Below are 16530 nucleotides of genomic sequence, written 5' to 3'. Positions count from 1 at the left end.
CTGTAGGTTTCTCTCATTTTGTGCAATAGGAGTATCTCAGAAGAGCTGGTAGATACAATTTTCCTACCAAGTCATGTAAATTCTTTAAGAAACAGCTGACAAAAATTTTAGTAAGAAGAGGGAGGAGAGGAGTTCCCATCATGGCTCAGTGGTTAACGAACCCAAATGGCATCCACGAGGACAGGGGTTCGATCCCTGGCCTTGCTGTGAGCTGTGGTGTAGGTGGCAGACATGGCTTGGATTCCGCATTGCTGTCGCTCTGGCATAGGCTGGCAGCTACAGCTCCAATTTGACCCCTAGCCTGGGAACCTCCATATGCTGTGGGTGCGGCCCTAAAAAAATGAAGAAGAAGAGGGAGGAGGGAGCAACCAGGCTCATCAAACAACTAGATCCTTCTACAATCTCAGGAATTTCTCCATGTAAAAAGGCACTCACATCTACAACTCTATTTGCTGCCTTTATTCACTATTTCGTGGGTTTCAATTGGGAGTGGATTTGCCCCCTAAGGGATGTTTGGCAATGTCTGGAGACATTTTTGGTCACATTGGCACAGGGCAGGCGTGCTACTGGCATCTAGTGGGTAGGGATGCTGCTCAACATCCTATAATGCACAGGACAGTCCCCACAACAAAGAATTACTCAACCCCTAGCGTCAGTCGTGCCATGGCTGAAAAGTCTCAACACAATAAAGGTCATTTATGACAAGCTTATAGCTATCATCAGAATCAATGGGGTAAAAGTGAAAGCCTTTCCTCTAACTTCCGGCACAAAGCAAGGATGACAACTCTCACCATATCTATTGAACACAGTACTGGAAGTACTAGCTAGGGCAATCAGACAAGAAAAAGAGATAAAAGGCATCCAAATCAGAAAGGAGGAAGTAAATTTATCTGTTTGCAAAAGGCATGATCCTAGATAAAGAAAACCCTAAAGACTCTACCAAAAACAAACAAAACTGTTGGAATAAACAAGTCCTGTAAAGTTGCAGGACACCAAGTCAACATGCAAAAATCAGTACCATTTCTTTACACCAACCTAGATCTATCCAAAAAGGAAATCAAGAAAACAATTCCATTTAAAGTAGTGTCAATAAAAAAAAAAATACCTCAGAATAAATTTAACCTAGGAAGTGAATATATAAGCACTGAAAAGTATAAAACATCAGTGAAAGAAACTGAAGACACAAATAAATGATAAGATATCCTGGGTCCTTTCCAATCATGGATTGGAAGAATTCCTATTTTTAAAATGTCCATGCTACCCAAAGCAATACACAGATTCAACACAATCTCTATCAAAATTCCAATGGCATTTTTTCATAGAAATAGAAAAAAAATCCAAAAATCTGTAAGGAACCAGAAAAGACCCCAACTAGCCAAAGCAATCTTGAGAAAAAGGAACAAAGTTGAAAGCATCACCTTTTCTGATTTCAAATTACATTACAAAGCTATAGTAATCAAAGCAGTATAACACTGGCACAGAAATAGACAGATAGATCAATGGAACATAATAGGGAGCCCAGAAATAAATCTAACTATGTATGATCAACTAACTATAGACAGAGACACCAAGAATACACAATGGAGAACGGATATTCTCTTCAATAAATGATAGTAGAAAAACTGTATCTATCTGCAAAAGAATGGAACCTTATCTTACACCATTTCCAAAAAGCAACTCAAAATGATTAATGACTTAAACATAAGACCTGAAATTGTATTTTGAAGTATTATTATTATTTATTTATTTATTTATTTTTGTTTGTTTGTTTTTTTGCTATTTCTTGGGCTGCTCTCACCGCACATGGAGGTTCCCAGGCTAGGGGTCGAATCAGAGCTGTAGCCGCTGGCCTATGCCAGAGCCACAGCAACGCGGGATCCGAGCCGCTTCTGCAACCTACACCACAGCTCACGGCAATGCTGGATCATTAACCCACTGAGCAAGGGCAGGGACCGAACCCGCAACCTCATGGTTCCTAGTTGGATTCGTTAACCACTGCGCCATGATAGGAACTCCGTGAAGTATTATTCAATCAAGGGTACGTAACCAGCAGCAAGACACAGGACTCCCACATTATCCAACAAGCAGGTACAAACCACCAACTATGTGCAATGACCTCTGCTTGACTGAAGAGAACAGAAACTGAATGAATGATGCTGAGGACTTTCCTTCTGGAGCTCATTAAGCTAAGAGACAGAAAATACCAATCAATCATTGTAAAATGAAGCAGAAAGAAAGGCGTTTCATAAATGAGTTGCAAATTGTGATGAGATTCCAAAGTTGGAGAGAAGCCATCCAGCAAGAGGCATGGCAGTTCCCAGGGAAGGTGACATCTGAGGGTGCCTTGCAGTAGAAAGAGGGGACATTTGGAGCACTACTGTCAAGGGCCTTCAAGGAAAAGCCTCTTCTTCTTCTTTTTTTTTTTTTTTTCCTTTTTCAGCTCTACTCTCGGCATATGGAAATTCCCACAACCCAATGCTGGGGATCAAACTGGCAATGTGGGGTTTTTTGGCCATCTGTGTATCTTCTTTGGAGAATTGTCTGTTTAGGTCTTCTGCCCATTTTTTGACTTTTTTTTTTTATTGAACTGCAGGATGTGTTTATATATTTTGGAGATTAATCCCTTGCCAGTCACTTCATTTGCAAGTATTTTCTCAAGAAAACCATGAGTCAAAAAGATTCATGTACCCCAATTTTCTTTGCAGCACTAGACATGGAAGAAACCTAAATATCCATCGACAGAGGAGTGGATAAAGAGGATGTGGTACATATGTACAATGGAATATTACTCAACCATAAAAATAATGAAATAAAGGCATTTGCAGCAACATGGATGGACCTAGAAATTATCATTCTAAGTCAAGTTAGTCAGTGAGAGACAAACATCATATGATGTTACTTACATGCGGAATCTAAAAATAGGATACAAATGAACTTATCTGCAGAACAGAAACAGACTTACAGACTTAGAAAAAAGTATGGTTACCAAAGGGGACAGGTGGGAGTGCAGGTGGGGAGGGGAGGACTGGGGCTTTTGGATGGAATGTCCTAAAACTAGGTTGTGATGATGACTATACAACTGTAAATATAATAAAATTCACTGAATCATTAAAAAAAACAAAACCTGCAATGTCACAGAACATCCAGATCATTAGATCATTAACCCACCGTGCTACAGCAGGAACTCCAACTTCTGAAGACAATGCTGCCGTAATATGAGCCACACATATGAAGACAAATCCAGACTGGAAAGTGGTATGATGCTGGGAGACAGGAGAGGAAGTGCATATTTGTTAAAGTGATTTGTGGGGAGTTCCCGTCATGGTGCAGTGGAAATTAATCTGACTAGGAACCATGAGGTTGAGGGTTAGATCCCTGGCCTCGTTCAGTGGGTTAAAGGATCCAGCATTGCCATGAGCTTGGTGTAGGTAAGGCTTGGATCTGTGGCTCTGGCATAGGCCAGCAGCAACAGCTCTGATTCAACCCCTAGCCTGGGAACCTCCATATGCTGCGAGTGCGGCCCTAAAAAAAAAAAAAAAGATAAAGTGATTTGTTTCAAAGCCCCAGATGAGAGAGGCAACAAGCCCCCCAATAAGTGGGGGATCATCCCCAGGGACAGCACAGTGTTTAGAACATGACTGGATATCGGACAGAAGGGAGGCTGGCTTGACCCCAGGATTGCAAATACGTGCCACGAGCAGCCTGGGGCACCCAGAGTCAGCTAAGTACTCTGTAGCCCCAGCACAAAGTGAAAACAAGGGGTCCCAGGCTCAAAATCATTAAACATTTCAAGCCAGTGACAGCAGAGCAGAGCACTAAACATGGGCCCTTTCAAGCATAGAGCCCTGGGGCTGCACAAGTTACCCCCTGATGAAGCTTTGGCAACAGAAACAATGCCCAAAAGTTGGGGCTCGGGGGTTGTGATGAGTTCAAGAACAGTGCAAGATGCTGGGAGGCTGGCGGGAGAAACTCTGAACTCTCAGGAGAGCAGTCCAGGGCTGAGAGCTGGCATCTGCTCTCCAAGCCTGAGGGGCTCTGCCAGCAGGTTATATTCCCAAGGAAGACGTGACTCAGAGCTCTGCAGAGACAGAACCAACAGGGGATACAGAGACAAAGAGATGTATTTTAAGGAACTGGTTCACATGATCATGGGGGCTGGTGGGCTGGAAACTCAGGCAGGAGCTGATGCTGCAGTCTTGAGGCAGAATTCCTTCTTTCCCAGGAAACCTGTTTTTGCTCTTAAGGCCTTCGACTGATCGGATGCGGCCCACCCAGATCGCCGCTGGTCATCATCTTGAGTTAAAATCACCTGATTGCAGTTGTTAACCCCATGTGCAAAATACCTTCACAGCACTAGATTAGTGTGGTTGAATACTGACGTGTTATTGCCTAACCAAGCTGACATTTAAAAATCACCACCATAGGAATGAAGAGAGACAAGCCAGTTGAAAGAGCCTCAGGGCAATGAAGGAGAAATGAGAAGGTCCAGAGGAGACCAGGATGGGGGCAGTGTGTGGGAACCTATGGAGCCCAGGAAGTGGCTTTGGTGGGCATGCTTCCAGCTACAGGGAATCGATGCTCTCACCCCAAGTCAGGTCACTGACATCATGCAGCTTAGTATTTTATAATAACCTATAGAGAAAAAGAATCTGAAAATATATATAGATATAGATATATGTATAACTGAGTCACTCTGCTGTATACCCCAAAAGTAACACAACACCATGAATCGACTATACTTCAATTGAAAAATAATTGGAGTTTCTGTTGCGGCTCAGTGGGTCAAGAACTCACTAGTATCCATGAGGATGTAGGTTTGATCCCTGGCCTCGCTCAGTGGGTTAAGGATCCAGCATTGCCATGAACTATGTAGGTCGAAGATGCAGCTCAGATCTGGTATTGTGGCTGTGGCTTAGGCCAGCAGCTGTGGCTCTGATTTGACCCCTAGCTTAGGAACTTCCATATGCCACAGATGGGCTGTTAAAAGAAAAAAAAAAAAAAGGAGTTCCCGTTGTGGCTCAGTGGTTAATGAATCCGACTAGGAACCATGCAGTTGTGGGTTCGATCCCTGGCCTTGCTCAGTGGGTTAAGGATCTGGCATTGCCGTGAGCTGTGGTGTAGGTTGCAGACACAGCTCAGATCCCGCGTTGCTGTAGCTCTGGTGTAGGCCAGCAGCTACAGCTCCGATTCGACCCCTAGCCTGGGAACCTCCATTTGCTGCGGGAGGGGCCCAAGAAATGGCAAAAAGAAAAAAAAAAAAGATTATGCAAAGGGCTGCTCCCACCGAGGGCACCTGGCTGACAGGTGAGGCTCTGCTTGCGGACCCTACACCTGGCACAGCCTCCCATCCCCCCTTACCTCCTGCTCCCCAGGAAGGGATGTTACTTTCTGATTGTAGCAGTAGTGCCCAAAATGCTGGAGAGGGAGCAGCAGCCCTGCCAAGGCCATGAGCAGTTTTTGGTGGGTAAATTGGGAAGAAAAAAATCAGAGCTCAAGAAGGTGAGGCCAGGCCCCAGGAATGGATGCTTTCATGACACCCAGCCATGAAGCTGAAGACTGAGCAGCAGGGGCAGCCAGAGAACGTGGAGGAATAGAGTGAGCTGGGACAGAGCTCTTGGCCTTGGGGAGCAGGGGACTTCAGGAGCCTGTTTGGGTTTTTTTTTTTTATTTGAAGTGTATGTATATGTGCGTGTGTGCGTGTGTGTGTGTGTGCGCGCGCGTGTGCGCGCACGTGGGCGCGTGTTTTCTTCTTCATGACAGGACAGATCCAAAGATGTAAGAAGAAGGGAGAGAACCAGCAGAGCGGGAGGGGTGGAAGAGGTCATGAGAGGGAGAGTGGACAGGGGTCAGGTCCGGGGCAAGTGGGGACCAAGCCCACCTGGGGAGGGGTTTGCACTCAGAAGGGCAGAGATGGTGGTGACACTCCATCCACAGCTTTACTGGGCACCTCCCCAGTGCCCTGCCCCAGAGATCTGGTCAAGGGCAAAACCAGGTGGGCCCTGCTCTCAACACAGCTGTCAGCCCCTGAGGCAGGAGCCAGAAAAGGTGGGGTGGCAGGGGTGGTGGTAGGGGAGCCAGACAAGTGAGGAACGAAACCTCCATCCTCTCATCAAACTAGATAGTCATGCCGTGTGAGGCAGGAGAGAAAGGCTCCCGGAATGAGTTAACAGAAACATCAAACGGGAGATGGGATACCTCCACCATCTGCCAGTGGTACTCAAAGTGAGATTCCCCTGGAGGTCGCTGAACGCAGTGCGGCCCCCGCCCCACAGCTGCCAATTCACGAGGTCCCAGGTGCCACCGGCACTGCTGGACAGGGCCCACACTTTGAGGACAAAGTGACAGGTCAGCAAGCCCAAGTAGAGGTGGACAAGAGGACAACCCTAGGCCCCAGTTCATTGTGAAAGGGGTCAAGCTGAGGGCTTTGCAAACTTTTTTAAAAATATAACTTCTTATCATATACCGTTACTTATAGGAAACACATGGCTAAGACCCTTGACGACAGAACCACACATGTCACCTTTTTTGGCAGGCTCTTCCTGTGGCGAAGTGAGCATTGCATTTTTTGCTGAGAAAAATGTCAAAATATGTTGACATATAGTTCCTCTTTTGTAAATCCCTTTTATAAATAATGTAAACAAAGAAAGCAGATAGTGTAGGGCTGGAGGAGCTAGAAAAGACAGGACAAAAGCTAGAGGGTCCAAGGTTTCTTTCTGGGGTGATGAAAATGTTCTAACATGGACTGCAAATTCTCTGTGAACATACTAAAAACCATTGAACTGTTCACTTTAAATGGGTGAATTGTAAAGCACGTGAATTATATATCAATAATTTAAAAAAAAACCCACAATCCATTTCTTAACTTTCCTTTTCAGACTACTTCCTTTTATTCTGCATTTTGGGGACTTCCCACCACTTAGAAATGTAAGGGCTTAGTTTTCTTTAAACAATTTGTTTTCTATTTCTAGGCATCTCGTGACTACTTAATTTTTAATTCTTTAATTTTACTCATTTCAACTCTTGTTTTAAATCACAGAATGACAGGATTCCCTAATTTTAAATAAGGCACTTATCTATTTGGAAACCCATCCAATTTTTCACATTAGAGACTCTGGACTTCCTTCCCCGCCCCCCCCCCCCCCCCCGCCACTATTTAGGGCCACACCTGAGGCATATGGAAATTCCCAGGCTAGGGGGTACATTGGAGCTGGAGCTGCAGCTGAAGCCTACACCACAGCCATGGCCACACCAGATCTTTAACCCTCTGAAAGAGGCCAGGGATTGAACCCACATCCCAACAAATACTGTGTCGTCAAACCTACATCCCAAAAGATACTGTGTCTTGTTCTTAACCTGCTGAGCCACAACAGAAACTCCAACTCTGGAATTTTTTGAATAAAGTGCATGTACATATTTTTCCACTCAAATGTTGAAAAGATACTTTAGATGCATTTTTTAAATTATTCCTTCAGTATGTCATGTGTTTTGCTGAAGACTGAATATGTGTTTCCCGCACCCCCCCACTCCACCCCCAAATGCTGAAATTCTAACCCCTAACCACTATGATGTGTAAGCTCCTGATTTATTCTGCCTATAATCTATCATTAGCCTATAAAAAGCATCCCCATTTTCCAGGTAAGGATAGAGAAGAAACAGGATGGGCAGGTCATGTGACTTGTCCAGGATCACATGACCAACCTGAGTCTGACATCTCTGGCCACCAAACTTGTGTTCTACTCTAAGAAAACAGATCTAGGAGTTCCCGTCGTGGCGCAGTGGTTAACGAATCCGACTAGGAACCATGAGGTTGCGGGTTCGGTCCCTGCCCTTGCTCAGTGGGTTAACGATCCGGCGTTGCCGTGAGCTGTGGTGTAGGTTGCAGACGCGGCTCGGATCCTGCGTTGCTGTGGCTCTGGCGTAGGCCAGTGCCTACAGCTCCGATTCAACCCCTAGCCTGGGAACCTCCATATGCCGCGGGAGCAGCCCAAGAAATAGCAACAACAAAAGACAAAAAGACAAAAGACAAAAAAAAAAAAAAAAAAAAAAAGAAAACAGATCTAGAGCTCTTACAAAAAGTGTACATGCCAACCACCAAGACCAGCTTAAATCGAGTGCAGATTCTGGCTCTGCAGGCCTAGGAAGGACCTGGGATCCTTCACTTGGGAAACTCTCACAGGTGACACCCTGCTGCCAACACACTGAAACACATTTAAGTAGCAATATTCCAGTATTTCCAGTCGGTCCCATGCTCCCATATTAACTAGGTCTGCTCCTACTTCTGTTTTCAAAATTCAGTCTACTCATGTGGTAGAGCTGCAAGATAAAAGGTAATGCCTTCCTTCATTTTTACTAAACTTTTGATTTTTAAACAGTAATAGACCAACAGGAAGTTGCCCCCTTCGGCCGTCCTCCCCCAAATCAATATCTTGCATAATTACAATGCAAGAACATCGTGAATTGGGCACTGCTGTGATCCAGATTTGTTGAGGTGTCACCCGTCACCTCACTCGCGCACATGTGTACTCACGGTACATGTGTGCACATGTAGTCCTACTCCATTTTAACCCACGTGCAGCTCCCTATGCCACCCCCACGTTCTAGATGCAGGTCTGTCTCCATCAGAGTACCATTCACTCCTCTCCCCAAAGCCACCCTCCAACCTGCCCTCATCCCTGCAACGGCGTTACTTGGGAAATGTTACATAAGTGGAATCGTATGGCATATAATCCTCTGAGGTAGACTTTCTTCACTCAGCCTAACTTCTCCATCTCCCTTTATTTTCAAACCAACTTCCGGTGTCTTCCCTTATCCCAGAAAACGTGCTACTATACATTTAGCACCCTTACTGGGCACCTCCCCTGAGCAGGGCTCCTGCCTCTTCAATGACCTCACCTCCACACCTCCAGCCTCTCTCAGCTGGAATGTCCTCACCAGGTGTGGCCTCGAGTCAGTTAAATCTCAGAAACAGAAGCCGGGGGAAATGCTTGATTCCTATTCTATCACATGCCTACCTTGGATCTGAACTTATTCAGAGTTGACGTAAATATGCCTTTAGAAGCAATCAAATCCCACCACTCCAATCCAATTTTTTGCCACCACACCATCAGTCGGGACTTCACATCTAACTGAATTTCTGTGACTTGACTTAGTAGAAATTAGCAAATGCTGCTGTCAACTGTTTTTCAAATTCAGGAACATCATTAAAAATCAGACTTTAGGAGTTCCCGTCATGGCTCGGCAGAAAAGAACCAGACTAGCATCCATGAGGATATAGGTTCAATCCCTGGCCTCAATCAGTGGGTTAAGGATTTGGCATTGCTGTGAGCTGTGGTGCAGGTCACAGATGCGGCTTGGATCTGATGTTGCTGTGGCTCTGGTGTAGGCCGGCAGCTACATCTCCGATTTGACCCCCAGCCTGGGAACCTCCAAATGCTGCAGGTGTGGCTCTAAAAAGACCAAAAAAGACTATTCTTTTTGTACACACTGACATCAAGGATTCTTAATCATCATAAAATCTGACCTCATAGGAACACACACACACACCCCACACATACAACATCATTCCAACTATCAAAAAGCATTACTTGCCAATCCTCTGAAATGAAACATATTTCCTTTGTTCACATATTTTGACAACTTCTCTACATCCTTCTGATTTCTTCTAATTAAAGGGGATTACGTGTTGTTTTACATACAGAACTATTTGGGCTTAATTTGGAGAGAGCAAATGTTACATTGTTGGAGTTCCCACTATGGCACAGTGGGTTAAGGATGCAGAGTTGCTGCAACTGTGGCATAGGTCGCAACTGATCCAATCCCTGGCCTGGGAACTCCCATATGCCATGATGCAGTAAAAATGGAAAAAAAAAAAAAAAGTCACATGTTTTTCCCTAAGTTTTGAAGCTGCTTGGAAAGACTCACAGGTGTCAAAAGGAGGATCATGAGCAGCTTCTGGGTCATTCTAGAACCCTGACACATTTAGATGCTCTCTTCTCTGAGTTTCATTTTTTCAACTGCCAAATAATAGGTACCACTAACCTTTAAAATCCATTCTAGGTCCAAAACCCCCTGACAATGGTCCCTCTAAGTTTCTGAAAGTTTATTTTAAATAAAATAAATTCTTAGGGTTACTGAATAGCCTCTTTTACAAACAAAAGCAAATTCACACTTAGAAGGTAATTCTGGGCTTGGCTCTAACTTCCTTCAGCAGAAATGATATAAGAACTTATTCGTTCTGCTTGTTTCCTGGGAACCCTGCCCCAGCCATGGAGGACAAGCCCAGGCCAGCCTTCTGCAGGATAAGAAAACCACAGGGAGCAGAGACCTGTTATCCCAGCCAAGACGTTCCTGGGCCTCCCATCTCTAGCCGACCCCAGCTGAAAGCAAATTCAGCTGAGATTGGCTGAGCTGGGCCACCCTTAGCAAAATGTGAGGCTTCAGTTATCTGCAGCATTACTGTGCCCACAGATAACTGATACACTTACATGAAGAACACATGGGGGAGTTCCTGTCGTGGCTCAGTGGAAATGAATCTGACTAGCATCCATGAGGACTCAGGTTCGATCCCTGGCCTCACTCAATGGGTTAAGGATCCAGCATTGCCACGAGCTGTGGTGTAGGTCGCAGGTGAAGCTCAGACCTGATGTTGCTGTGGCTGTAGTATAGGCTAGAAGCTATAGCTGATTCTACTCCTAGCCTGGGAACCTCCATATGCTGCGGGCATGGCCCTAAAAAGACCAAAAAAAAAAAAAAAAAAAAAAACCCCAAAAAACAAAAAACACATGGGATACTTCATAATATTACCATGATGGAAAGGCATCATTGCACATGTGTCCCAACACATAGAATGTCCAACACCAAGGCTGAGCCCTAAAGGAAACTACAGACTCTGGGTGATTATGATGTGTCATTATGATGTGTCAGTGTAGGTTCATTAGTTATAACAAAGGTACCACTCTGGTGGGGGATGTTGACAGTGGGGTGGGGTGTGCACGTGGGAGGCAGGAGGCATGTGGGAAATCTGTAACTTCCTCTCAAATTTGTTGTGAGCCTAAAACCGCACTCGAAAAAATTAAGTCCTTTAAAAAAAAGAAATGAAGGAGTTCCCTTGTGTGACATCAGGTTAAGGATTTGGCCTTGTCACTGCTGCGGCTTTGGTCACTGCTGTGGTGCAGGTTCAGTCCTTGGCCTGGGAACTTCTGCCTGTCATGGGTATAGTCAAAAAGAAAACAAAAAACAAAAATAAGAGAAAGAAAAACAAAATGAACAGGGCTTCCAACTGCTTCTGGGCCCAGAGTGTCCCCCACCTTGGCCATGAAGAAGGATGAAACCTCAAGCTCAGGCCGGCCCAGGCTCACTTCAGCTAACCCCCTTCTCCAGTAAGGCCCTTGGACTCCCAGTCTAAGCTGCTTATTCTCTCTTCATATCCCCTTTCCACACTTGAGAATCTGCAACTAATGCACTCACAGGTATCCCCAAACAGCAAAGCAAGGCTCCCCCTGTGCTTGAGGGGCCCTCGATAGACACAGACCGACAGACACGTGGAAGCCTGAAGGCAGAATTCACTTTCTTTACCAACTGGCCTCCTCTAAGCACACGCAGGCCTATAAATACTGAGGCCTGGTAGAAGCCAGATCCAAACTTGGACTCTCATTTTAGAGAAAGGTGATTCCAGAGTTTATAAATCTTTCTGTGGCCTTCAAAAGAACCAAGAAAAAAGGAAACAAACAAAAAAATTTCTCACATAGTTGTCAAGATAAAGGCCCCAATAACTGCTACAAGTCTCAGAAATACTTAAGGCCTCAGGAGCAGCAGGAGGCACCACAGACCCAGTCTTTCCTGAGCCAGCTGAGCAAATGGGTGGATTTGAAAAACTCCAGTGAGAAGCCCTGGAATTTAAACATGCAAGAGAAGAGATCACATCAAGAAAGAAGTGAGATATTTTAAATTTAGCATAATTGGGCCTAATTTGGTTCAGGAGCTGCCTGACATTCCAACTGCCTTTCTGTAACAATGAAGACAGTACAAACACTTCCTTAGGTTTCTGCACCTTCTCCAAAGCTGCTGTCAGTTTCAGGCTGAACCTCGGGAGAAAAGCGAAGAATTAAGAAAGAACATGGCAGCTCCCACTTGTCCCCCAATCAGCAGCAACAAAACAAGCATACATCCGTGAGACAGCAGAGCATACTCTGAATGTTACTGAAGAATTGTTTGACAAATATTTACATGTTACATATTCAATGAAGCCATCCTTTTAGAGCAATAAATATTTTAGAATGGAAACTGCTGAGCCATATCCAAGATTCTACCGATCTCAGGAGCCAGGAAAGAACACACTCTCTCAAACAAAAAACATCCGATCCTTATTTACTCCAACCAAACGAAACTTTGGTCAGCCCAAGCAAACTCTCTTCCAAGCTGACCAGACATGGGCAGCTCAACAAACACAGCTCCCCACAAGCCTTCAGAGATATTTTTCTTCTGGGAAGACACTGCTGGTGGCTCCTGGCACCTATGAGTAGTTCTGTAGTTACAAAGTTACCCTCATCCTCCACCAAAAGCTCCCTGGCTTTCTTCTCTTTGTTATTCGTTTGTTTGTTTTATTTTGTTTTGTTTTGGCTGTACCTGCAGCATGTGGTAGTTCCCAGGCCATGGATCTAACCCACACCACAGCAGCGACCTGAGCCACAGCCGAATCCTTAGACAGCTGAGCCACATGAGAAATCTCCCCCCCTCCCCCCCGCTGTAAGCTTTACTGCTACTAATCATAGATCAGTTCCAAAGGGCTCCTGCCTCAGGGCCTTTGCACTTGCTGTGTCTTCTGCCTGGAGTGCTCTTCCCCAGCTATCTTCTCTGCATCTTTACACGAATGCCACGGGTTCTCTCAGATGACCACGCTATCTACAATTCTGGCCTCCAATCTCTGAACACCTGGGTGGTCCTACCAGCCACAGGTGCTGCTGGCTTAGCTAGGCATGTGAAGAAGGGCCTCCCTAAGGAGATGCCCTTAAGACCGGAACCTGAAAGTGACTGAATGAGTCGTGTAGCCACATGAAGAGGCACACCACCACCCCAAGGCAGGACACTGGCACTTGGAAACCAAACTACTTCCCGATTTTTCTTTCTTAGCCAGCTACTCTGGGCCAGCCTCTCATCGGGAGCCTAGGGTGGCTTCTCTGGCTTTAGCGCCCACATTGTCCTGCACTGAGACCAACCACACAGCACCTGTCATCGCCCTTTTGGTTCCATCTGCCTGCCTAGAATGTCTTACCACCACCTCCAAAAGTCTTCCTTCACTGGGCTTCCAGAATTGTGCTCAGCTCCCTGCTTCCAAGACACTTGCTCTGTATAGCTGTAGAGCCCCTTCTCACATCCTACCTCTGGCTATAAGCACTGGGTAATCTTAGTTCTTCCCCAACTAAGAGGTTCAGACTCTCAAGGCAGAGACTATTCGATTCCCCTTCGAGCCTCCTGCAGCAACTAACCATGCCTTGCACACAGTAGGTCTGCAATAACACTTATGAGTGACTCACTACCCCTTTTGCTACAGGGTGGTATTTTAGACTCGGTGTCACTTTATTCTTTCAGACTGTTACAGAAAGACGGAGGCTGTTTGATCAACACCATTAAGAAGCCACTGGGAAGAATGCAAGCTCTTGCCCAAACCCCTCAGAGCCCAGAACCCAGGATGGGCCCCTTCTTATCAGAAGATAAAACAGTCTTGTCGTTGGTGGGTCATGTACCCCTTCTCCATCATGAATTTGTGGGGAGCAGACAGGCAGAGACTCAAGGCAGAAAAACAAAGGGAGACTCTGTAATCAAGAGGGAAAGCAGAGAGAAAAAATAGCTTTGCCTGACAGAAGGGGAAAAAAAAAAACCAAAAACCTGGAGGATGTCTCTTCCAAGCAAGGAGAAGGCTGGTGAATAAAAAATGACAAGACAGTAAACAAGGGCATGTCAGAGCACTGTGAGGCATTTTGTGCTCACAACCCCAGGAGGTTCTCGTTGTCATTAACCCTATATCACAATGGAGAAACTGAGGCAGAGAGGTGCTGAGAGGCTGGGACAGGCCTCTCCTGATTCTGTGCTGACAGAGGCTTTCAAAAGTGGCCCAGACACTGCATCTGACATACCCAAGCCCCTTGGGGATGGTTTAAGTTGCTCTCAGTCGTCTCCAGTGCAGCTGCTGACAAACTTATTTTTTGCCCTCAAAGGAAACATAACAAAGCAGGGCCCAGTGGAGCCTTAGAATGGGGGCTGGGCGAGCCAGGCACTACCCTGCGCCCACTGGAAACCCTGGGCTGCCCCAAACACGGGAGTAACCTACCCTACCCGAGCTCTTCCTCATCTTTGTGGGGCTTCCTTCCAAGCAGCCCTGGTTACCTTGCTTCAGAAACGTGAGTAAACATCAAGAAAATACAAACGTCTGATGGTGAAAATTCACTTTAGTAAAAGCGAAGGCACAGTGCAGAAACAACCCGCTGCCTGGCGGCTAGTGAGGGCAGCGGGAGGGCTGAGATGCAGGTATTGCCTAGTGTCTCCAGCCACCAGGGCCACACCTTAGCTCTCTTAGCCTTAGGGGCCTCTGGGCCAGCACCGCCTGATGTAGTACACCAAGCACAGAACCTTCTCCAAGTTCATATGCTGCGTCAACTTAGACAAGGATAGAAGCAGAATGTGACACTCCAGTGCTCCCCTTTGCCTAAGCCTGGCCCAGACCACAGTCAGGGACAAATAAACCAAGGGCAGAAGGTCCCACCAATTCCCAAGTAAAAGCACATCTTTTCTCTAACAGTTATGGGCTCTGGAACAAAAGCACTTTCACTCCCCATCTGCGCCAGGCTTAGGCTGCAGATCCCCCCAGAACCTGGGGAATGTGACAATCAGGTGAGACCACTGCCGCTGTCAACCCACCTGGCTGCTGTGGTCACTCTATGGTTTTTCCCTCCAAGGGCTTTGTTGGGTTGTGTTCTGAGAGCCAATCATTCTCAGCCCAACTTTTTCTTTCTTTCTTTTCTTTTTTTCCCTAAATGTTTCCCACCGTCTCTGAGTCTTGTCATGACTAATGCATACCCGGTGCCTCTCTCTCCCCACCCCCACGAGCCCGTCTGCCCTACCCCGCTAGCGCCGGCCCCACCACTGCCCTCCCCAGGGCCTGCCTCTGGGGGATCCCGACGGTGCTGGCTCTCCGAGGTGACCCTGCAGACAGCCAAGTCAGAGATCAAGCTGGCCAATCACCGATTGGGGTCGCCTGGCGAACCCGGGCGTGGGAAAGGGGAGGCGTGCGAGTAAGCAGGTGGTCCAAGGGGAACTCCGAACCTGGGTGGCCCGGAGGAGCCGATTTGCGCTGGGGCGTGGAAGGGAAAGTGCAAGGGCAGCGAGTGGGGCCAAGGGCGGGGGGGGGGGGAAGTTGGGGGGCGCAGGATATAAGGGGTTTCCCCTACAGGCGAGAATGGGTAACTGTCAGAGGGGGCCCAGGTTGAAGACACCCGGCGAGAGGCTCCGAACTCGGACAGTCCCCTTGGGGGAATTAAGAACACTCTGGGGCGGAAAACCAGAAGGGGCTGCGGTGAGCACGCGGGACTAGCGGCGTCCCCCCCCGGGGGGGGGGTACTGTGACCTCGGGCAGAGCAAGCGTGCCGCCCCACCCCGGCCTGGGACAGGCAGGCCACACGCGGAGCACGCCCAGAAAGCAAAGAAAAGGCGCTCTTGGCCGCGGCAAAGTCACGGTGGGACCCGGACAAAGTCGGGATCCAGGTGGCGCGGAGAATAGGAGGGAGGACTAAAGGGACCCAAACCCCGGCGGCACGTCAGCTTACCCGGCCGTTGCGATCGGTCTCCTGCACCTCCTCAGCGCTGGGCCCCCGCCGCACCAGCGCCCTCAACAGCCCCACGTCGTTGGCGCTGGCGGCGCGCAGGAGGGTCGCCGCCTCCGGGACGCCCTCCGGGAAGCCTTCAGGGACGCTCTCCGAGCTCACGGAGCTGTACTCCTCCTCGCCTCCAGAAGGGTAGAAAGAGTCGTCCGAGGCGATGCTGCGGGTGTCGGGCAGACTCGAGAAGTCCTCGTAGTCCTCGTAGTCAGCGGGGTCCTCCTCGGCCTGCGCGCCCCGGGGTGGGGACGGAGGCTGCGGGGATACGCGGCGCGCCCCGCCGCCCTCCGGCCCGGGCCCGGCCAGCAGCACCATGCCGGCGGCCGGGGCGCGGGCCGGGGGCCGGGGAGCGGGCCGGGAGCCCGGGACGCGCGGCACGCACCGAGGTCACCGCCCCTTGTCCCTCGCCGCCCCAGAAAAGCAGTGCTCTGCGCGCTCCAGCCCAGCGGAAACGCGCGCCCGGCGGCTGCGCTCCCAGACTGTAGTCACTGGAAGCTGGAGAAAGCCCCCCTCGGGGGTGGGAGGAGCCGCGGGGGCTTTCCGAGCGCTGCCGGCGGGCGAGCGCGGGCGGGGACCAAGCGGGAGGCGGGCGGGGCCGCCGCGCCGGAGGAGGCGCGCGCCCGGGATGCTGCGCCCGCCGGCCGGATCCCAGCAAAAGTTG

At 48.2% G+C, this 16530-nt stretch overlaps 1 protein-coding gene across 1 annotated transcript in view; it reads right to left on the bottom strand.

Annotated features, from left to right (window-relative positions):
* Positions 1-16328, bottom strand: part of ANKRD33B (ankyrin repeat domain 33B) — an 84330-nt gene extending 68002 nt beyond the window's left edge. Inside the window, exon 1 of the mRNA XM_003134179.4 lies at positions 15819-16328. Coding sequence (XP_003134227.1) covers positions 15819-16184 — 366 coding nt within the window. The 5' untranslated portion in view covers positions 16185-16328. The remainder of the gene's footprint in view (positions 1-15818) is intronic.

The sequence above is a fragment of the Sus scrofa genome, chromosome 16, assembly GCF_000003025.6.
Source record: "Sus scrofa isolate TJ Tabasco breed Duroc chromosome 16, Sscrofa11.1, whole genome shotgun sequence".
NCBI lineage: Eukaryota > Metazoa > Chordata > Mammalia > Artiodactyla > Suidae > Sus > Sus scrofa.
Note: the sequence above shows the minus strand (reverse complement) of the source record. Positions and strands in the feature narration are given on the sequence as shown.